The sequence below is a fragment of the Oncorhynchus keta genome, chromosome 37, assembly GCF_023373465.1.
Source record: "Oncorhynchus keta strain PuntledgeMale-10-30-2019 chromosome 37, Oket_V2, whole genome shotgun sequence".
Lineage (NCBI taxonomy): Eukaryota > Metazoa > Chordata > Actinopteri > Salmoniformes > Salmonidae > Oncorhynchus > Oncorhynchus keta.
This window is the reverse complement of record NC_068457.1, coordinates 3,130,314-3,144,935: the sequence shown is the minus strand read 5'-3', so window position 1 is coordinate 3,144,935 and position 14,622 is coordinate 3,130,314. Positions and strand designations below refer to the sequence as shown.

Here is a 14,622-nt window from a genome sequence, read left to right as displayed (position 1 = left end):
GATGGCCAAAATCAAGTAAGATGATGATGTGCTTTGATCCTATGTGAGACTTTAATACATGTCCAAAATAATAAATAATAAATAATAATAATAATAATAAATAATAAATTCCACCTTCCCAGATGTTGTTGACCTGAATGTAGGGTTGTGTACACTGAACTATAGTAGGGTGCCGGAGCACAAAAAACTACATATCCCACTAGGCCTTCCCCTACACCTGGGCATGAAATAAATAACATTTGCGCATGCGCAAACAATACTGCTCGGTAGCTGATGCAAGAAACCCGAAACTGACCAGTGGTTTGGGTGATTAAAACATATACTGCAACGGATTTTCATCGTTATCTGAGAGAACATAGTCTGGAAACATGTCGGGAGACGACGAGGTAACTAATCCAAATTTACCATTGTAATTCGAGTTTATAAGAAACATAATTATGGCCTACACACGTGTGACAATGAGGCAGCTAGCTAAGGTCTAACGTTAGCCACCCCATGTTATTGCTGGTTAGATAGCTGCTTCATCTCCTTATAATTGTCAGTAAAACCCTAGACATGTACTGTAGCTAACTATTTGTCATTGTGCGACCGTGTCCGATTGAATGTATATATTTTGCTGACTGTTGGTGGATGTCAATTCAGTACCTATCTAATGGTCGTTTTTGATTGTGTGTTGTGTTAGGTTAGTGCTTCGTCCCTGCTAGCTACGTTACCCAGCTCGTTTGCTTCTTCCCGCAACGAGCCATTTTACAGATGTTTATGCGGAAGCTTCGCAGCCTGACGTCCTTCATCGACCAAACCTAAACTAACGTTATTCGGGTTCGTCAAAATAACGTTTCCCGTCAATAGAGCCATAGGCATATCCATTATCTCTAGGAACAATAGTTACGATTCGTTGGGTTGAATGAATGTGTCCTTTGATATCAGATAAGCGTTTGAAACACGTTTTTATCCAGGGTCTCCCATTTATTTCCGCCTGTGGGCTGCCATTGTAGTCCATTCTAGACCACACGGTCCAAGAGAGTAAAACTCCAACTTCTACAGGCGAAAAATGGGAGACCCTGGATAAATGTTTTAAACGCTTATTTGATAGCGAAGGCCCCCGACGTTAAGGCCCTATATCAGGCCCGATTTGCTTCTGCCAAATTGAAGGCCCGGCCCTACTCGAAATCAGAAGTAACTTCCTGCGTTAGTAAATCCATTAGCTGTTCTTTTCTTTCAGTCAATTGCTACACACAGCTCACTCTGCTCGTGGCAGCTATGAGTGTCTTAAACAACGGCTTAGCTGGGTTTGCTCTGCGCAGTGAGTAGACATGAGAGAGCTGTTATCTACTTTTCATCACTCTAAACTAAAGGAACATTATTTTATATGTTAAAAAATTCCTCTCGTCTTATATTTGGGCTCCCGAGTGGTGGCGCAGCAGTCTATGGCACTGCATCTCAGTGCAAGAAGTGTCACTACAGTCCCTGGTTCGAATCCAGGCTGTATCACATCCGGCCATGATTGGGAGTCCCATAGGGCGGCGCACAATTGGCCTAGTGTCATTGTGTTGCCATAATTGTAAATAAGAATGTATTCTTCATTGACTTGCCTAAGTAAAAAAAAATATATATATATATTTTTAAAGGCTGAAGCATTTCTGACCACATGTTATGATCTTAGTCGGTTATGTTACTGCAGAGCATGAGCAAATGGCTCAGCTTCAAAATGTCAGTGAAGCCCAGCCTGTATCCTAGTTATTGATGTGAAAAAAAGGCCCTCCCCTAACCCGTAGATATTGTCTAGATAACGTCTAGGGCACGTTCAAATAGAGGTCGGACGATTTCACGTTTTCATAACAACCTGTAATCAGCCTTTTTGGACGCCAATTACATTGCAATCCACGGGGAGACTGCGTGGCAGGCTGATCACCTGTTACGTGAGTGCAGCATCAAAAGGACCTTGTGGCTGCAAGAAGCCACGGTAAGTTGCTAGCAAGCATTAAACTTATATTATAAAAAACAATCAATCTTCAATCACTAGTTAACTACACATAGTTTATGATATTACTAGGTTAACTGGCGTTTCCTGCGTTACATATAATCAATGCGGTGCCCGTTAATTTATCATAGAATCACAGCCTATTTCAACTTCGCCAAACGGGTGATGATTTAACAAAAACGCAATGGCGAAAATGCACAATCGTGGCACAAGTGTACCTAACCATAAACATCAATGCCTTTCTTAAAATCAACACACAAGTATTTTTTTAACCCTGCATATTTGGTTAAAAAATTCATGTTCGCGGTCATTATTAACAAGGGAAGTTGTCACTTGTCTTACGTTCAGTGCAAGCAGAGTCAGGGTATATGCAACCGTGTGGGCCGCCTGTGTTGAGACCATTTCTTCCTAGCAAAAAACATAATTCATTTTCCAGATTTTTACATAATTATGAAGTAACATTGAAGGTTGTGCAATGTAACAGCAATATCTAGACTTAAGGTTGACGCCCGTTCGATAAAATACGGAATGGTTCTGTATTTCACTGAAAGAATAAACGTTTTGTTTTCAAAATGATAGTTTCCGTATTTTACCATATTAATGACCAAAGGCTTTTATTTCTGTGTGTTTGTTATAATTTGATATTTAATAGAGCAGTCTGACTGAGCGATGGTAGGCAGCAGCAGGCTCGTGAGCATTAATTCAAACAGCACTTTACTGTGTTTGCCAGCAAGCTCTGAGCAATGCTTGAAGCACAGCGCTGTTTATGACTTCAAGCCTATCAACTCCCGAGATTAGGCTGGCAATACTAGTGCCTATAAGAACATCCAATGGTCAAAAGTATATGAAATATAAATGGTCTAGAGATTGTTGACGTATCAATTATTATAACTACAACCTAAAACTTCTTATCTGGGAATATTGAGAAGTTAGGAACTTAAATGTTAGCTTTTTTACATGGCACATAATTGCACTTTCTTCTCTAACCCTGTTTTTGTTTATTTAAACCAAATTGAACATGTTTCATAGAGACTAAATAGATTTGATGTATTATATTAAGTTCAAATAAGTGTTCATTGTTCATTCAGTATTGTTTTAATTGTCATTATTACAAATATATAAACAATATTGGCCGATTTTTAATCTGTATCGGCTTTTTTTGGTCCTCCAATAATTGCCATCGCAGTTGAAAAATCCTAATCGGTCGACCTCTCCATTCAACCCAACGAATCATAAGTGTTGTTCCTCAAGATATTGGGGTATGCCTCTGTTGACTGGGAAAATGATTTTGGTGTAACCAAATAGATTAGGTTTAGTAAACAATCACTCGTTGCGGGACGAAGCAAGTTAGCTATATTTGCAAGATTAATGCTGACACCGTCATAGGGGTCAGCCGTTCATAACACGTTCCGTTTGTGCTTTGCAGATGATATTCGATCCCAACATGTCCAAGAAGAAGAAAAAGAAGAAGAAGCCTTTCATGCTTGATGAAGAAGGAGGGGATGGTGCCAGTGAGGATGCTCCACAGCCAGAAGCAAAGGAGGTGGAGGTGGATGGAGGAGAGGACAGAGAGGTGGACTTTGACGAGGATGACGGAAGGAGGAAAGGTGAGGAAGTAGCAGGGCCCTCAGGTGCCTTGACATAATATAAACTAAAAACGTGGATTTGCATGTGTCTGACTTATAAGATCTTTTGTAAGTAAGACTTTTTGATCTTGGTATGTTTGCCAGAAATCTCTGATGACCTGGATGACTTAAACTTCTTCAACCAGAAGAAGAAGAAAAAGAAAAAGCCAAAGACATTTGAAAATGATGTAGAGGAGGGAATAAAGGTACGTTTTGGGTTAAGTGCCCAGATAGCTGGCCAGTGGGCCTTACTTTGCGTGTAGAATGTTGACTTTCTTTTAACATGTTTTCATAAGTACCTATTAAATTATGGAAATGTTTGATGACTTAGCTACAAAATCGATTCCTGTCAACCTTGTAGGCGGTGGATATGTCTCATAGATGGGGATAAGATGGATCCTTGCTTTTTGTAGCTTTAATTATACACTGAGTGTACAAAACATTAGGATATAGACTGACATGGTGAATCCAGGTAAATGCTATGATCCTTTATTGATGTCACTTGTTATTAAATCAATCCACTTCAATCAGTGTTGATGAAGGGGGCGACAGGTAATAGAAGGGGAAGACAGGTTAAGAAAGATTTTACGCCTTGAGACATGGAATGTATGTGTGTGCCATTGGGGGTGAATGGGCAGACAAAATATAAGGAGAACCGGTTTGTGTCAAGAACTGAAACGCTGATGGGGTTTTCATGCTCAGTTTCCCGTGTGTATCAAGAATGGTCCACCACTAGGCTTGGACGTAAATAGCCACGGGGTGGTTTTTCGATACCGTTTAAACTTTAAAGTTTTTCAATACATATTAATATTTGCAGATGTTTTTTAACTAAATACCTGCATTCAACTTGTGTAATGCATTAGGGGATGAAGCACATTGCGTTCTTATTTCACCGGTCACCTTATTTTGCATTTTGAAGCTTACTTAGTTCCCCAGAACAGTTGAGCCAGTCTCATATTTTTAAATAAGACAAGGAGACAAAGCGGGAGCAGGTGAGACCAGCTGCGTATTGACACGGGTGACGTTTTATATTGAAAGTGACTTTTTTTGCTTCAATAGAGTGATCAGGGAGGTGCAACTATACTTTTCCTTCACAGATCGTACATCACTGCAACACATTCAGCTGAAAATGGTTAATTTTCATCAGATGACAACAGAAGTGCAACACTATTTGACTTTGATTTTGACTATCTATGTTTACAAAACGCAGAAAGATATTTGAACTTTTTCCTTGTGTGAAAAACATAGAATTACGCGTTAACACAAACCCTAGTTTAACTTGCTATCTAAGTGGCTGAATTAATAAGGTGACGGGGTATCATATTGTGTTAGCACTCTACTCTATTTGAGAAGTCAAAGACCTTTGGATTAGTTATCTGTACAGCTGCCGCTGCTATCTTGAGGCGGCAGGTCGACTAGTGGTTAGAGCGTTGGGCCAGTTAGCGAAAGGCTGCTAGATCGAGTCCCGGAGCTGACAAGGTAAAAATCTGCCGTTCTGCCCCTGAACAAGGCAGTTAACCAATTGTTCCTAGGCATTTGTTCTTAACTAACTCGCCTAGTTAAATAAAATCAAAATTTCCTTGCCCCCCCCCCTTCGTTCTGGCCCATCTGCTCCTCTTCTCCGAGCAGAGCAGGCAGGCCTGTTGCTCTAGCGACTCCAGACTCCACACAGACACAGCTCGTAGACACAGATGGAGTTAGTTCTAAAAAATATTTGGTTAAGGTATATATGCTGTTGGAGAGCCTGTACCGCATGCGTCAACTTTGTTCATATCTCTCCTTCACGTTCACTTGTAAATGTCCAAACTCAACAAAAATGACATTCGGTAGCTCCTACATACATATGTGTAACTTTGAGCATATTTAGCTTGCAGCCTCCATTAAAATTCACTGTTTTGCATTTTGATAATGGACACCCTTGGGCTTTCTTTTGCGTTTCTGGTACCCCCTTGTGAACTACACTGGTAATACCATGTATTCCGTGGTGAGAGGACAGTATGACGATTTGAAAATCTGGATACCGCCGAACCCTATCAATTACCCAACGGACATCCAGCCAACTTGACACAACTGTGGGAAGCATTGGCGTCAGCATTGGCGTTCAACACTTCTGACACCTTGTAGAGTCCAATTGAGGCTGTTCTGAGGGTAAAAAAGGGGGTGTACCTCAATATTAGGAAGGTGTTCCTAAAGTTATTGTACACTCAGTGTACGGTGTATGACTTTCTGTGTTGTGGCTTGATGTGTTAAATTTCTCCTGCGATGGATTTCAGTCATAGGGTTTCTGGAGAGGTCATTTTTGAGATCAGTGTAGATCCGTACTAAAATATCTCTGGATGTTTGGACATGACAGCCTAATACAGACATAATCGGTTCTACAAAATATATTCTCAAATTTTTATTTTCTCTTGTTGCGCTGTGTGCACTGAACAGACATGCTTGATTTTTGTTCAGATGAAGGGAATAAAACATTTTTTTATAATGCGCACCTCAGCAGCGCTCAACTCACAGCGGTGTGTAGCCTACTGTAGCTGCTTGCAAAGTCATTCAAAGCCAGTTCTATCACTCAGGATGCATCTTTCCAGTGCTATTATTTTTGCCATGTAATGTTATTAACCTCTCTAGGGTACGTATCTGTCCAACATCCAGTGAGGTTGCAGAGCGCCAAATTCAATTACAGAAATGCTCATTGTAAAAATTAAGAAGTCAAAACATATTTTACATAGGTTTAAAGATTAACTTCTTGTTAAACCAACCAGTGTCATATTTATAAAATACTTTTCGGTGAAAGCATACCTAGTCCAGAACACAGCCCCGTTGACAAATTATTACAAACAGTAACCAGCCAAGCAGAAGCGTTACAAAAGTCAGAAAGAGGTTAAATGAATCCCTTACCTTTGATCTTCATATGGTGGCAATCAGAAGACATTCATTTACTCAATAAATGGTCCTTTTGTTCGATGAAGTCTCTTATATCCAAAAACCTGTTTTGTTAGCGCATTTTCTTCAGTAATCCACAGGCTTAAAATCAGTCAAAACAATCAGACAAATCCAAATTGTATCCGTAAAGGTCATGTTTATATTCAATTCTCAGGTTGTTTTTTAGCCTAAATTATCTATAATATTTCAACCGGACAATAACGTGGTCAATATAAAAGGTAAACAAGAAATGCACATGCGCCTGAAAAAGCTCTGCGACACGTTAGTGTTGGGGTCCACTCGTTCAAGACTGGTCTTGCTCCCTCATTTATAAGAATACAAGCCTGAAACCATTTCTAAAGACTGTTGACATCTAGTGGAAGGCATAGGAACTGCAAATGGAGTTCTAAGTCAATGGATACTGTAATGGCATTGAATGGAAAACTACAAAAACCCCCAAAACACTACTTTCTGAATGGATTTCTCAGGTTTTCGCCTGCTAAATCAGTTATGTTATACTCACACACTATTTTAACAGTTATATGCATAGCATATCTTCTTGGCTCGAATAGCAGGCCATTGAATTTGGGCATGCAAAATTTAGAATGCTGCCCCCTACCCTCGAGAGGTTAAAACAAAATCAGACAACCCCATGGTAGAATAGTTGACCTATTTACATAGTTGGCTTGTGTTCTATGCCAGATAAATATTCCTCTCAATGCACATTGAAGAGCCGAGAGCAGTAGGAGGGAAACATGTATTCTGACAAGCAGTCAATGCACAACAATTCTGATGCAATCGTGGGAAAAAACGTTTGAAAGCCATTTTGGCCTTTGCAAAAAAAAAAAAAAAAAAGGACGATCACTGTTTTACATTGCTAACACATTCATTTCTGTACTCAATTGTGCGTGGAATCGTTTTTACAAATGCAGTTTTAGAACCAGAGTTTCAAGCATGGTTTATGCACAGCTGAGCAACAGAGCTCTTAAAGGTGCAATGACATTTTTGTAATAGAGACATAAATTATTCAACCAAATTATATATTTTTTTATTAGACAATAATGATAATTCATAATAACAATCAGGATGTTGTCCAGAGTGGAAAGCCACTATGCTTCATCAGTTGGGCTACAGGTGATAATGCTTATTGCTAATAGCACATCTGATAATATGCACCATGCATAGGCTATGCAGTGCATTCCACATTTTGCTACGTTACAGCCGTATTCTAAAATGTTTTTTTTTTTTATCCCCTCAACACACAATATCCCATAATGACATAGCAAAAACATTGTCTTTTTGCGAATGTATTCAAAATAAACACATGTACGTACAGTGGCAAAAGTATGTGAACCCTTTAGAAATACTTGGATTTCTGCATAAATTGGTCATGAAATTTTATCTGATATTCATCTTGGTCACAAGACAAACGGTCTGCTTAAACTAATAACACAAACAATGATATGTTTTCATGTCTTTATTGAACACACTGTAAACATTCACAGTGCAGGGTGGGAAAAGTATGTGAACCCTTTGATTTAATAACTGGTTGACCCTCCTTTGGCAGCAATAACCTCAACCAAATGTTTTCTGTAGGATCAGATCAGTCATGCCACAGCATCTCAATCAGGTTGAGGTCAGAACTCTGACTGGGCCACTCCAGAAGGAATATGTTCTTCTGTTGATGATTTTCTAATGTGTTTTGGGTTGTTGTCCTTTTGTATCACCCAACTTCTGTTGAGCTTCAATTGGCAGACAGCCTAACATTCTCCTGCAAAATGTCTTGTTAACTTAGGAATTCATTTTGTGCTGTTTTTTTTTTTTTTTTTTTTTTTCAGTGTGTGTTCCTTCCAAACAACTCAACTGTAGTTTCATCTGTCCACAGAATATTTTGCCAGTAGCGCTTGGGAACATCCAGTTGCACTTTTGCTAACTTCAGACGTGCAGCAATGTTTTTTGGACAGAAGTGGCTTCTTCCGTGGTGTACTCCCATGAACACCATTCTTGTTTAGTGTGTTACATATCGTAGACTCGTCAGAGATGTTAGCATGTTCCAGAGATTTCTGTAAGTCTTTATCTGACACTCTAGGATTCTTAACCTTATTGAGCATTCTGTGCTGTGTTCTTGCAGTCATCTTTGCAGGACGGCCACTTTCTAGGGAGAGTAGCAACAAGTGCTGACATCAAGGTCTTATGTCTTATGTCTGAGATCTCTTTTGTTTGAGGCATGGTTCACATCAGGCAATACTTCTTGTGAATAGCAAACTCAAATTTTGTGAGTGTTTCTTATTGGGCAATGCAGCTCTAACCAACATCTCTAATCTCATTGATTGGACCCCAGGTTAGCCTAGGAGTTCACTTTTTCCAACCTACACTATGTATGTATGTATGTATGTATGTATGTATGTATGTATGTATGTATGTATGTATGTATGTATGTATGTATGTATGTATGTATGTATGTATGTATTCAATATAGGTAAGAAATACAATGGTTTGTGTTATTAGTTTAAGCACACTGTCTTAGATGAAGATCATATCAAATTTGATGACCAATTTATACAGAAATCCAGGTAATTCCAAAGGGTTCACATCATTTCTTTCCACTAAGTATTCAGACCTTTTACTCAGTACTTTGTTGAAGCACTTTTGGCAGTGATTACAGCCTTGAGTCTTGGGTATGACGCTACAAGCTTGCCTCACCTGTATTTGGGGAGTTTCTCCCATTCTTCTCTGTATATCCTCTCAAGCTCTGTCAGGTTGGATGGGGGAGTGTCGCCGCACAGTTATTTTCATGGTTATGGTCTGTCCAGAGATGTTTGAGGCTTTAGGTGCCTTTTGGGTAACTTCAAGCGGGATGTCATGTGCCTTTTTCTGAGTGGCTTCCGTCTGGCCGTCTACCATGAATGCCATATTGGTGGGAGTGCTGCAGAGATGGTTGTCCTTCTGGAAGGTTCTCCCATCTCCACAGAGGAACTCTAGATCTGTCAGTAACCATTGGGTTCTTGATCACCTTCCTGGACATGGCCCTTCTCCCCCAATTGCTCAGTTTGGCCGGGCGGCCAGCTCAAGGAAGAGTCCAAACTTCTTCCATTTTTAAGAGTGATGGAGGCCACTGTGTTCTTGGGGACTTTCAATGCTCCAAACTTTGCTTTTAGTACCCTTCCCCAGATCTATGCCTCAACACAATCCTGTCTCGGAGGTCTATGGACAATTTCTTCGACCTCATGGCTTGGTTTTTTTCTCTGACATGCACTGTCAACTGTGGGACCTTTTTATAGACGGGTGTGTGCCTTTCCAAATCATGTCCAATCATTTGAATTTACCACAAGTGGACTCTAATAAAGTTGTAGAAACATCTCAAGAATGAGCAATGAAAACAGGATGCACCTGAGCTCAATTTAGAGTCTCATAGCAAAGGGTCTGAATGTAATTTAAGATATAATTTGCCAACATTTCTAAAAACCTGCTTTCGCTTTGTCATTATGGGGCGTTCTTTGTAGATTGAGGAAATGGTTGTATTTAATCAATTTTAGAATAAGGCTGTGAAGTAACAATGGACGAAGTCATGGGGTTTGACATTTTTTAAAGTATGTTATTGGGCCCATTTCTGGAGGTGGAAATGATATTTTAGTGTGTGTCAGCATAATTTTGTCATTCGTTTTAGAGTAAATCTCCTTTTTAAAAAGTCTGAGCTCAAGTACTATATAAAAATGTTCCTGGAAGGACCCCCTAATCAAGGAGAATGGAGTTGGTCAAACTCTGTTTAATACATGTACAAAATGATCCTCTGTCCCTGAAAGTATGATGCTCATGACTTTCTTTACATGAATGTGGGGGTTAACGTGGCCCCTTACATTCGATCTGAGATGGACTTGAGTTTTGGTCATGGGATTATTTTTTAAATTTTTATTAGCCCCTGCGTTTAGTATGTATTCAGTTGACTTTATTCTATAACTGTCCATACACAGGAGCTGAAAATTGAGACTGAGCCCTCTGAAACCAACGGAGAGGGCGACTTGATGTTAGAACTAGGAAAAAAGAAAAGGAAGTCCAAGGCTGTGAATTTCGACATGGATGACGACATGGAAATCAAAGATGACGGTGAGTGTACTGAATTCACAGGCTGGATAAATGTTGTAAGCCATAATATGTTAAATTAATGCAACCAGCATGCAAACTGACATTTGGCCTTTCTCATACCTTGTGGTTTAAAGCCCAGGAAGACGACGATGGAAAGAACACTGACGACATCACGTTCAGCAGCACACAGTTGGGCCCTGCGTGGGCGGGCTCAGAGAGAGACTACACATATGACGAGGTACAATCTTGAGTCAGTAGGTCAAGATACTTCCCTTAAAGCTGCAATATGTAACTTTTTTGGGCGACCTGACCAAACTAACGTAGAAATGTGAGTTATAGATCTGTCACTAATTGAAAGCAAGTCTAAGAAGCTGTAGATCTGGTCTGTGTGTGCTAATTCTGTGCTTACCGTTCTTCAGTGTAGTTTCAGGTCTGACTTTCGGTTTTGTACACCAGCTTCAAACAGTTGAAAATACAATATTTTGGGTTATTGGAAATATATTTCACAGCGGTTTAGATGGTACAATTATTCTCTACACTGCTATATGGCTTGTTTTGTGACATAAATAGAAATTTGGCAAATTATTAGAATTTTAGCAACCAGGAAATGGCAGCGTGATTTCTGCATATACTGCATATTGTACATTTAAAAGGAATATTACACCAGAGTATATTACACTAGGCATTTATCAGAGACCTAAGCTGTACGACAAGATGTCAGGTCATCATGACCTTAAATAAAGGAATGTTTAGTTACATCTTCTTAGTTACATCTTGAAAATTATTGGTCAAATCCTTATTGAAGCCAATGTCTTTCAGTGGTGTTTCCCAAGTATTTCATTGTACAATCCAGGCTGATTCATCTCCCTCCCTTGTAGCTGCTGAACCGTGTATTTCAAATCATGCGGGAGAAGAATCCTGACATGGTGGCTGGGGAGAAGCGGAAGTTTGTCATGAAGCCTCCCCAGGTGGTCCGAGTAGGCACCAAGAAGTCATCCTTTGTCAACTTCACTGACATCTGCAAACTGTGAGAATACCATGAGATGCGCTGTTGAAGTTTTTAGAGATGTTGAGGTTTAATGACTTAGTCTCCCTTGTTGAATCACACTATTTTGCGTCATTAGTGCCCTTACTGTAATCTTTCTTGACAGGTTGCATCGGCAGCCAAAACATCTCCTGGCCTTCTTGTTGGCTGAGCTTGGAACAAGGTAAGGTTTTGGTCAGCAAGTGAAGGAAAGCATTTATCTGCTACGTTAAACATTTTTTTATATTTTTTCTATATATTAGAAAATGAATGTGTATGGAGGATATGAATTTATGACTGAAACTATTTTTATTGTAACAGTGGCTCTATAGACGGAACTAATCAGCTCATCATCAAAGGAAGATTCCAGCAGAAACAGATAGAGAATGTCTTACGAAGATATATTAGTAAGTGCTCGTGTTGACAATTGTCCTACCTTTGTACGCATCTCTGAACTCGTGATTTAATTCTGATTTCAGTTAATCACTGCAAATGAGAGGATGACGACAATCTAATGTACTTAGCATAGGAGTCAGACTTTGCAATTTGCTAGCCATGTTCATAACAAGACTTGCTTGGTTGTGAGCTGTTCCTCTAGGATTTAGCGAGGGCGATATGTAATTTTTGCAAAATATACAATTTCGTACATACTGTTCGAGGGTTTGCAAATTTGACCAGTTACGGCGCTATTTCCACAACAGTTAAATCAGTGCAATATTATCGCATAAAACTGATTTATCACCGCAGTACAAAAAGCCAGTTAGCCATTTCATACAATCACCTGACCTTCACAGCATAATATGGTTAAATCAAACCAGATGCCAACAATTCCCAATCTCATCCAAGTTTTTCTATCCCCTTTTTAGAGGAGTATGTGACGTGCCATACATGTCGCTCCCCCGACACTATCCTCCAGAAGGACACACGACTCTACTTCCTACAGTGCGAGACCTGCCACTCCCGCTGTTCCGTCGCCAGCATCAAGGCAGGTTTCCAGGCAGTCACAGGCAAGAGGGCTCAGCTCCGCGCCAAAGCCAATTAAAACCACCACTGCTGCCCCCTCTCCCCCATCTGTGCTCTGTTTCTCTCTCAGAAGCGGAGTGGACAGGATGGGGCAGGCTGGACGCTTTTATGGACCGTCTGTGGATTTGTTACCTATTGTAAAGAAATGAATAAATCGTAAACCATCTGGGTGATCAGACACAGTCTATATTTCCTAATTCCATTATCCATCACTGGTGGACCAGGGTAATTTAATTGAATATAATTTAATATATAAGCATTGTTTATTCCATACTACGAGATAAATCCATTATTTTGTTCAGACCATCCCTCTTTGTGCACCAGGTTCTTAGCTTCCAAAAGTATGAATTGAGTATTATGAATGCCAAATTAAGAGTCCATATTAGGGTATGTTCAAACAGACAAACTGATGTGGGATAATTTGCTTTGGGGGAGGGGCTACAGTTGTGTTGCACTGTCAGAAAAGTTGCTAATACAGTTGAAGTGGGAAGTTTACATACACCTTAGCCAAATACATTTAAACTCAAGTTTTTCACATCTCCTGACATTTAATCATAGTGAAAATTCCCTGTCTTAGGTGAGCTAGGATCAACTTTATTTTAAGAATGTGAAATGTCAATAGTAGTGAATTTCTTTCAGCTTTTATTTCTTTCATCACATACCCAGTGGGTCAGAAGTTTACATACACTCAATTAGTATTTGGTAGCATTGCCTTGGGTCAAATGTTTCGGCTAGCCTTCCACAAGCTTCCCACAATAAGTTGGGTGAATTTTGGCCCATTCCTCCTGACAGAGTTGGTGTAACTGAGTCAGGTTTGTGGGCCTCCTTGCTCCCACACGCTTTTTCAGTTCTGCCTGCAGATTTTCTATAGGATTGAGGTCAGGGCTTTGTGATGGCCACTCCAATACCATGACTTTGTTGTCCTTAAGCCGTGCTTCTACACCTGCATTGCTTGCTGTTTTGGGTTTTAGGCTGGGTTTCTGTACAGCACTTTGAGATATCAGCTGATGTACGAAGGGCTATATAAATAAATTTGATTTGATTTTTGCCACAACTTTGGAAGTATGCTTGGGGTTATTGTCCATTTGGAAGACCCATTTGCGACCAAGCTTTAACTTCCTGACTGGATGTCTTGATGTTGCTTCAATATATCCACATCATTTTCCTTCCTCACGATGCCATTTATTTTGTGAAGTGCAACAGTCCCTCCTGCGGCAGAGCACCCCCACAACATGATGCTCCCACCCCCCCGTGCTTCACGGTTGGGATGGTGTTCTTCGGCATGCAAGCCTTCCCCTTTTCCTCCAAACAGCTCTATTTTTGTTTCATCAGACCAGAGGACATTTCTCCAAAAAGTACGATCTTGGTCCGCATGTGCAGTTGCAAACAGTAGACTAGCTTTTTTATGGTGGTTTTGGAGCAGTGGCTTCTTCCTTGCTGAGCGGAATTTCAGGTTATGTCGATATATAGGACTCATTTTTACTGTGGATATAGATTCTTTTGTACCTGTTTCCTCCAGCATCTTCACAAGACCCTCTGCTGCTGTTTTGGGATTGATTTGCACTTTTTCTCGCCAAAGTATGTTCCATCTCTAGGAGACAGAATGTGTCTCCTTCCTGAAAGGTATGACAGCTGCGTGGTCCCATGGTGTTTATACTTGCATACTATTGTTTGTACAGATGAACGTGGTACCTTCAGGCATTTGGAAATTGCTCCCAAGGATGAATCAGACTTGTGGAGCTCTACAATTGTTTTCCTGAGGTCTTGGCTGAATTATTTTGATTTTCCCATGATGTCAAGCAGAGACATTGAGTTTGAAGTCAATTAGCCTATCAGAAGCTTCTAAAGCCATGACATTTTCTGGGATTTTCCAAGCTGTTTAAAGGCACAGTCAACTTAGTTTATGTAAACTTCTGACCCACTGGAATTTTGATACAGTGAAATAATCTTTCTGTAAACAATTGTTG

At 40.0% G+C, this 14,622-nt stretch overlaps 1 protein-coding gene across 1 annotated transcript; it reads left to right on the top strand.

Moving 5' to 3' along the window:
• The first annotated feature begins 217 nt into the window (after positions 1 to 217).
• Positions 218 to 12,833, top strand: LOC118370060 (eukaryotic translation initiation factor 2 subunit 2-like). Its single transcript, XM_035754853.2, has 9 exons — positions 218 to 386; positions 3,408 to 3,588; positions 3,712 to 3,812; positions 10,497 to 10,629; positions 10,743 to 10,846; positions 11,487 to 11,635; positions 11,760 to 11,816; positions 11,954 to 12,039; positions 12,499 to 12,833. Exons 1-9 carry the CDS (start codon positions 369 to 371, stop codon positions 12,672 to 12,674), a joined length of 1,005 nt encoding a protein of 334 aa, XP_035610746.1. The 5' UTR covers positions 218 to 368; the 3' UTR covers positions 12,675 to 12,833.
• The last annotated feature ends 1,789 nt before the right edge of the window (positions 12,834 to 14,622 follow it).

Coding starts and splice junctions, on each gene's coding strand:
- LOC118370060 (XM_035754853.2), top strand. Junction 11,636..11,759: donor TTCACTGACATCTGCAAACT/GTGAGAATACCA, acceptor CTTTCTTGACAG/GTTGCATCGGCAGCCAAAAC. Junction 12,040..12,498: donor TGTCTTACGAAGATATATTA/GTAAGTGCTCGT, acceptor TCCCCTTTTTAG/AGGAGTATGTGACGTGCCAT.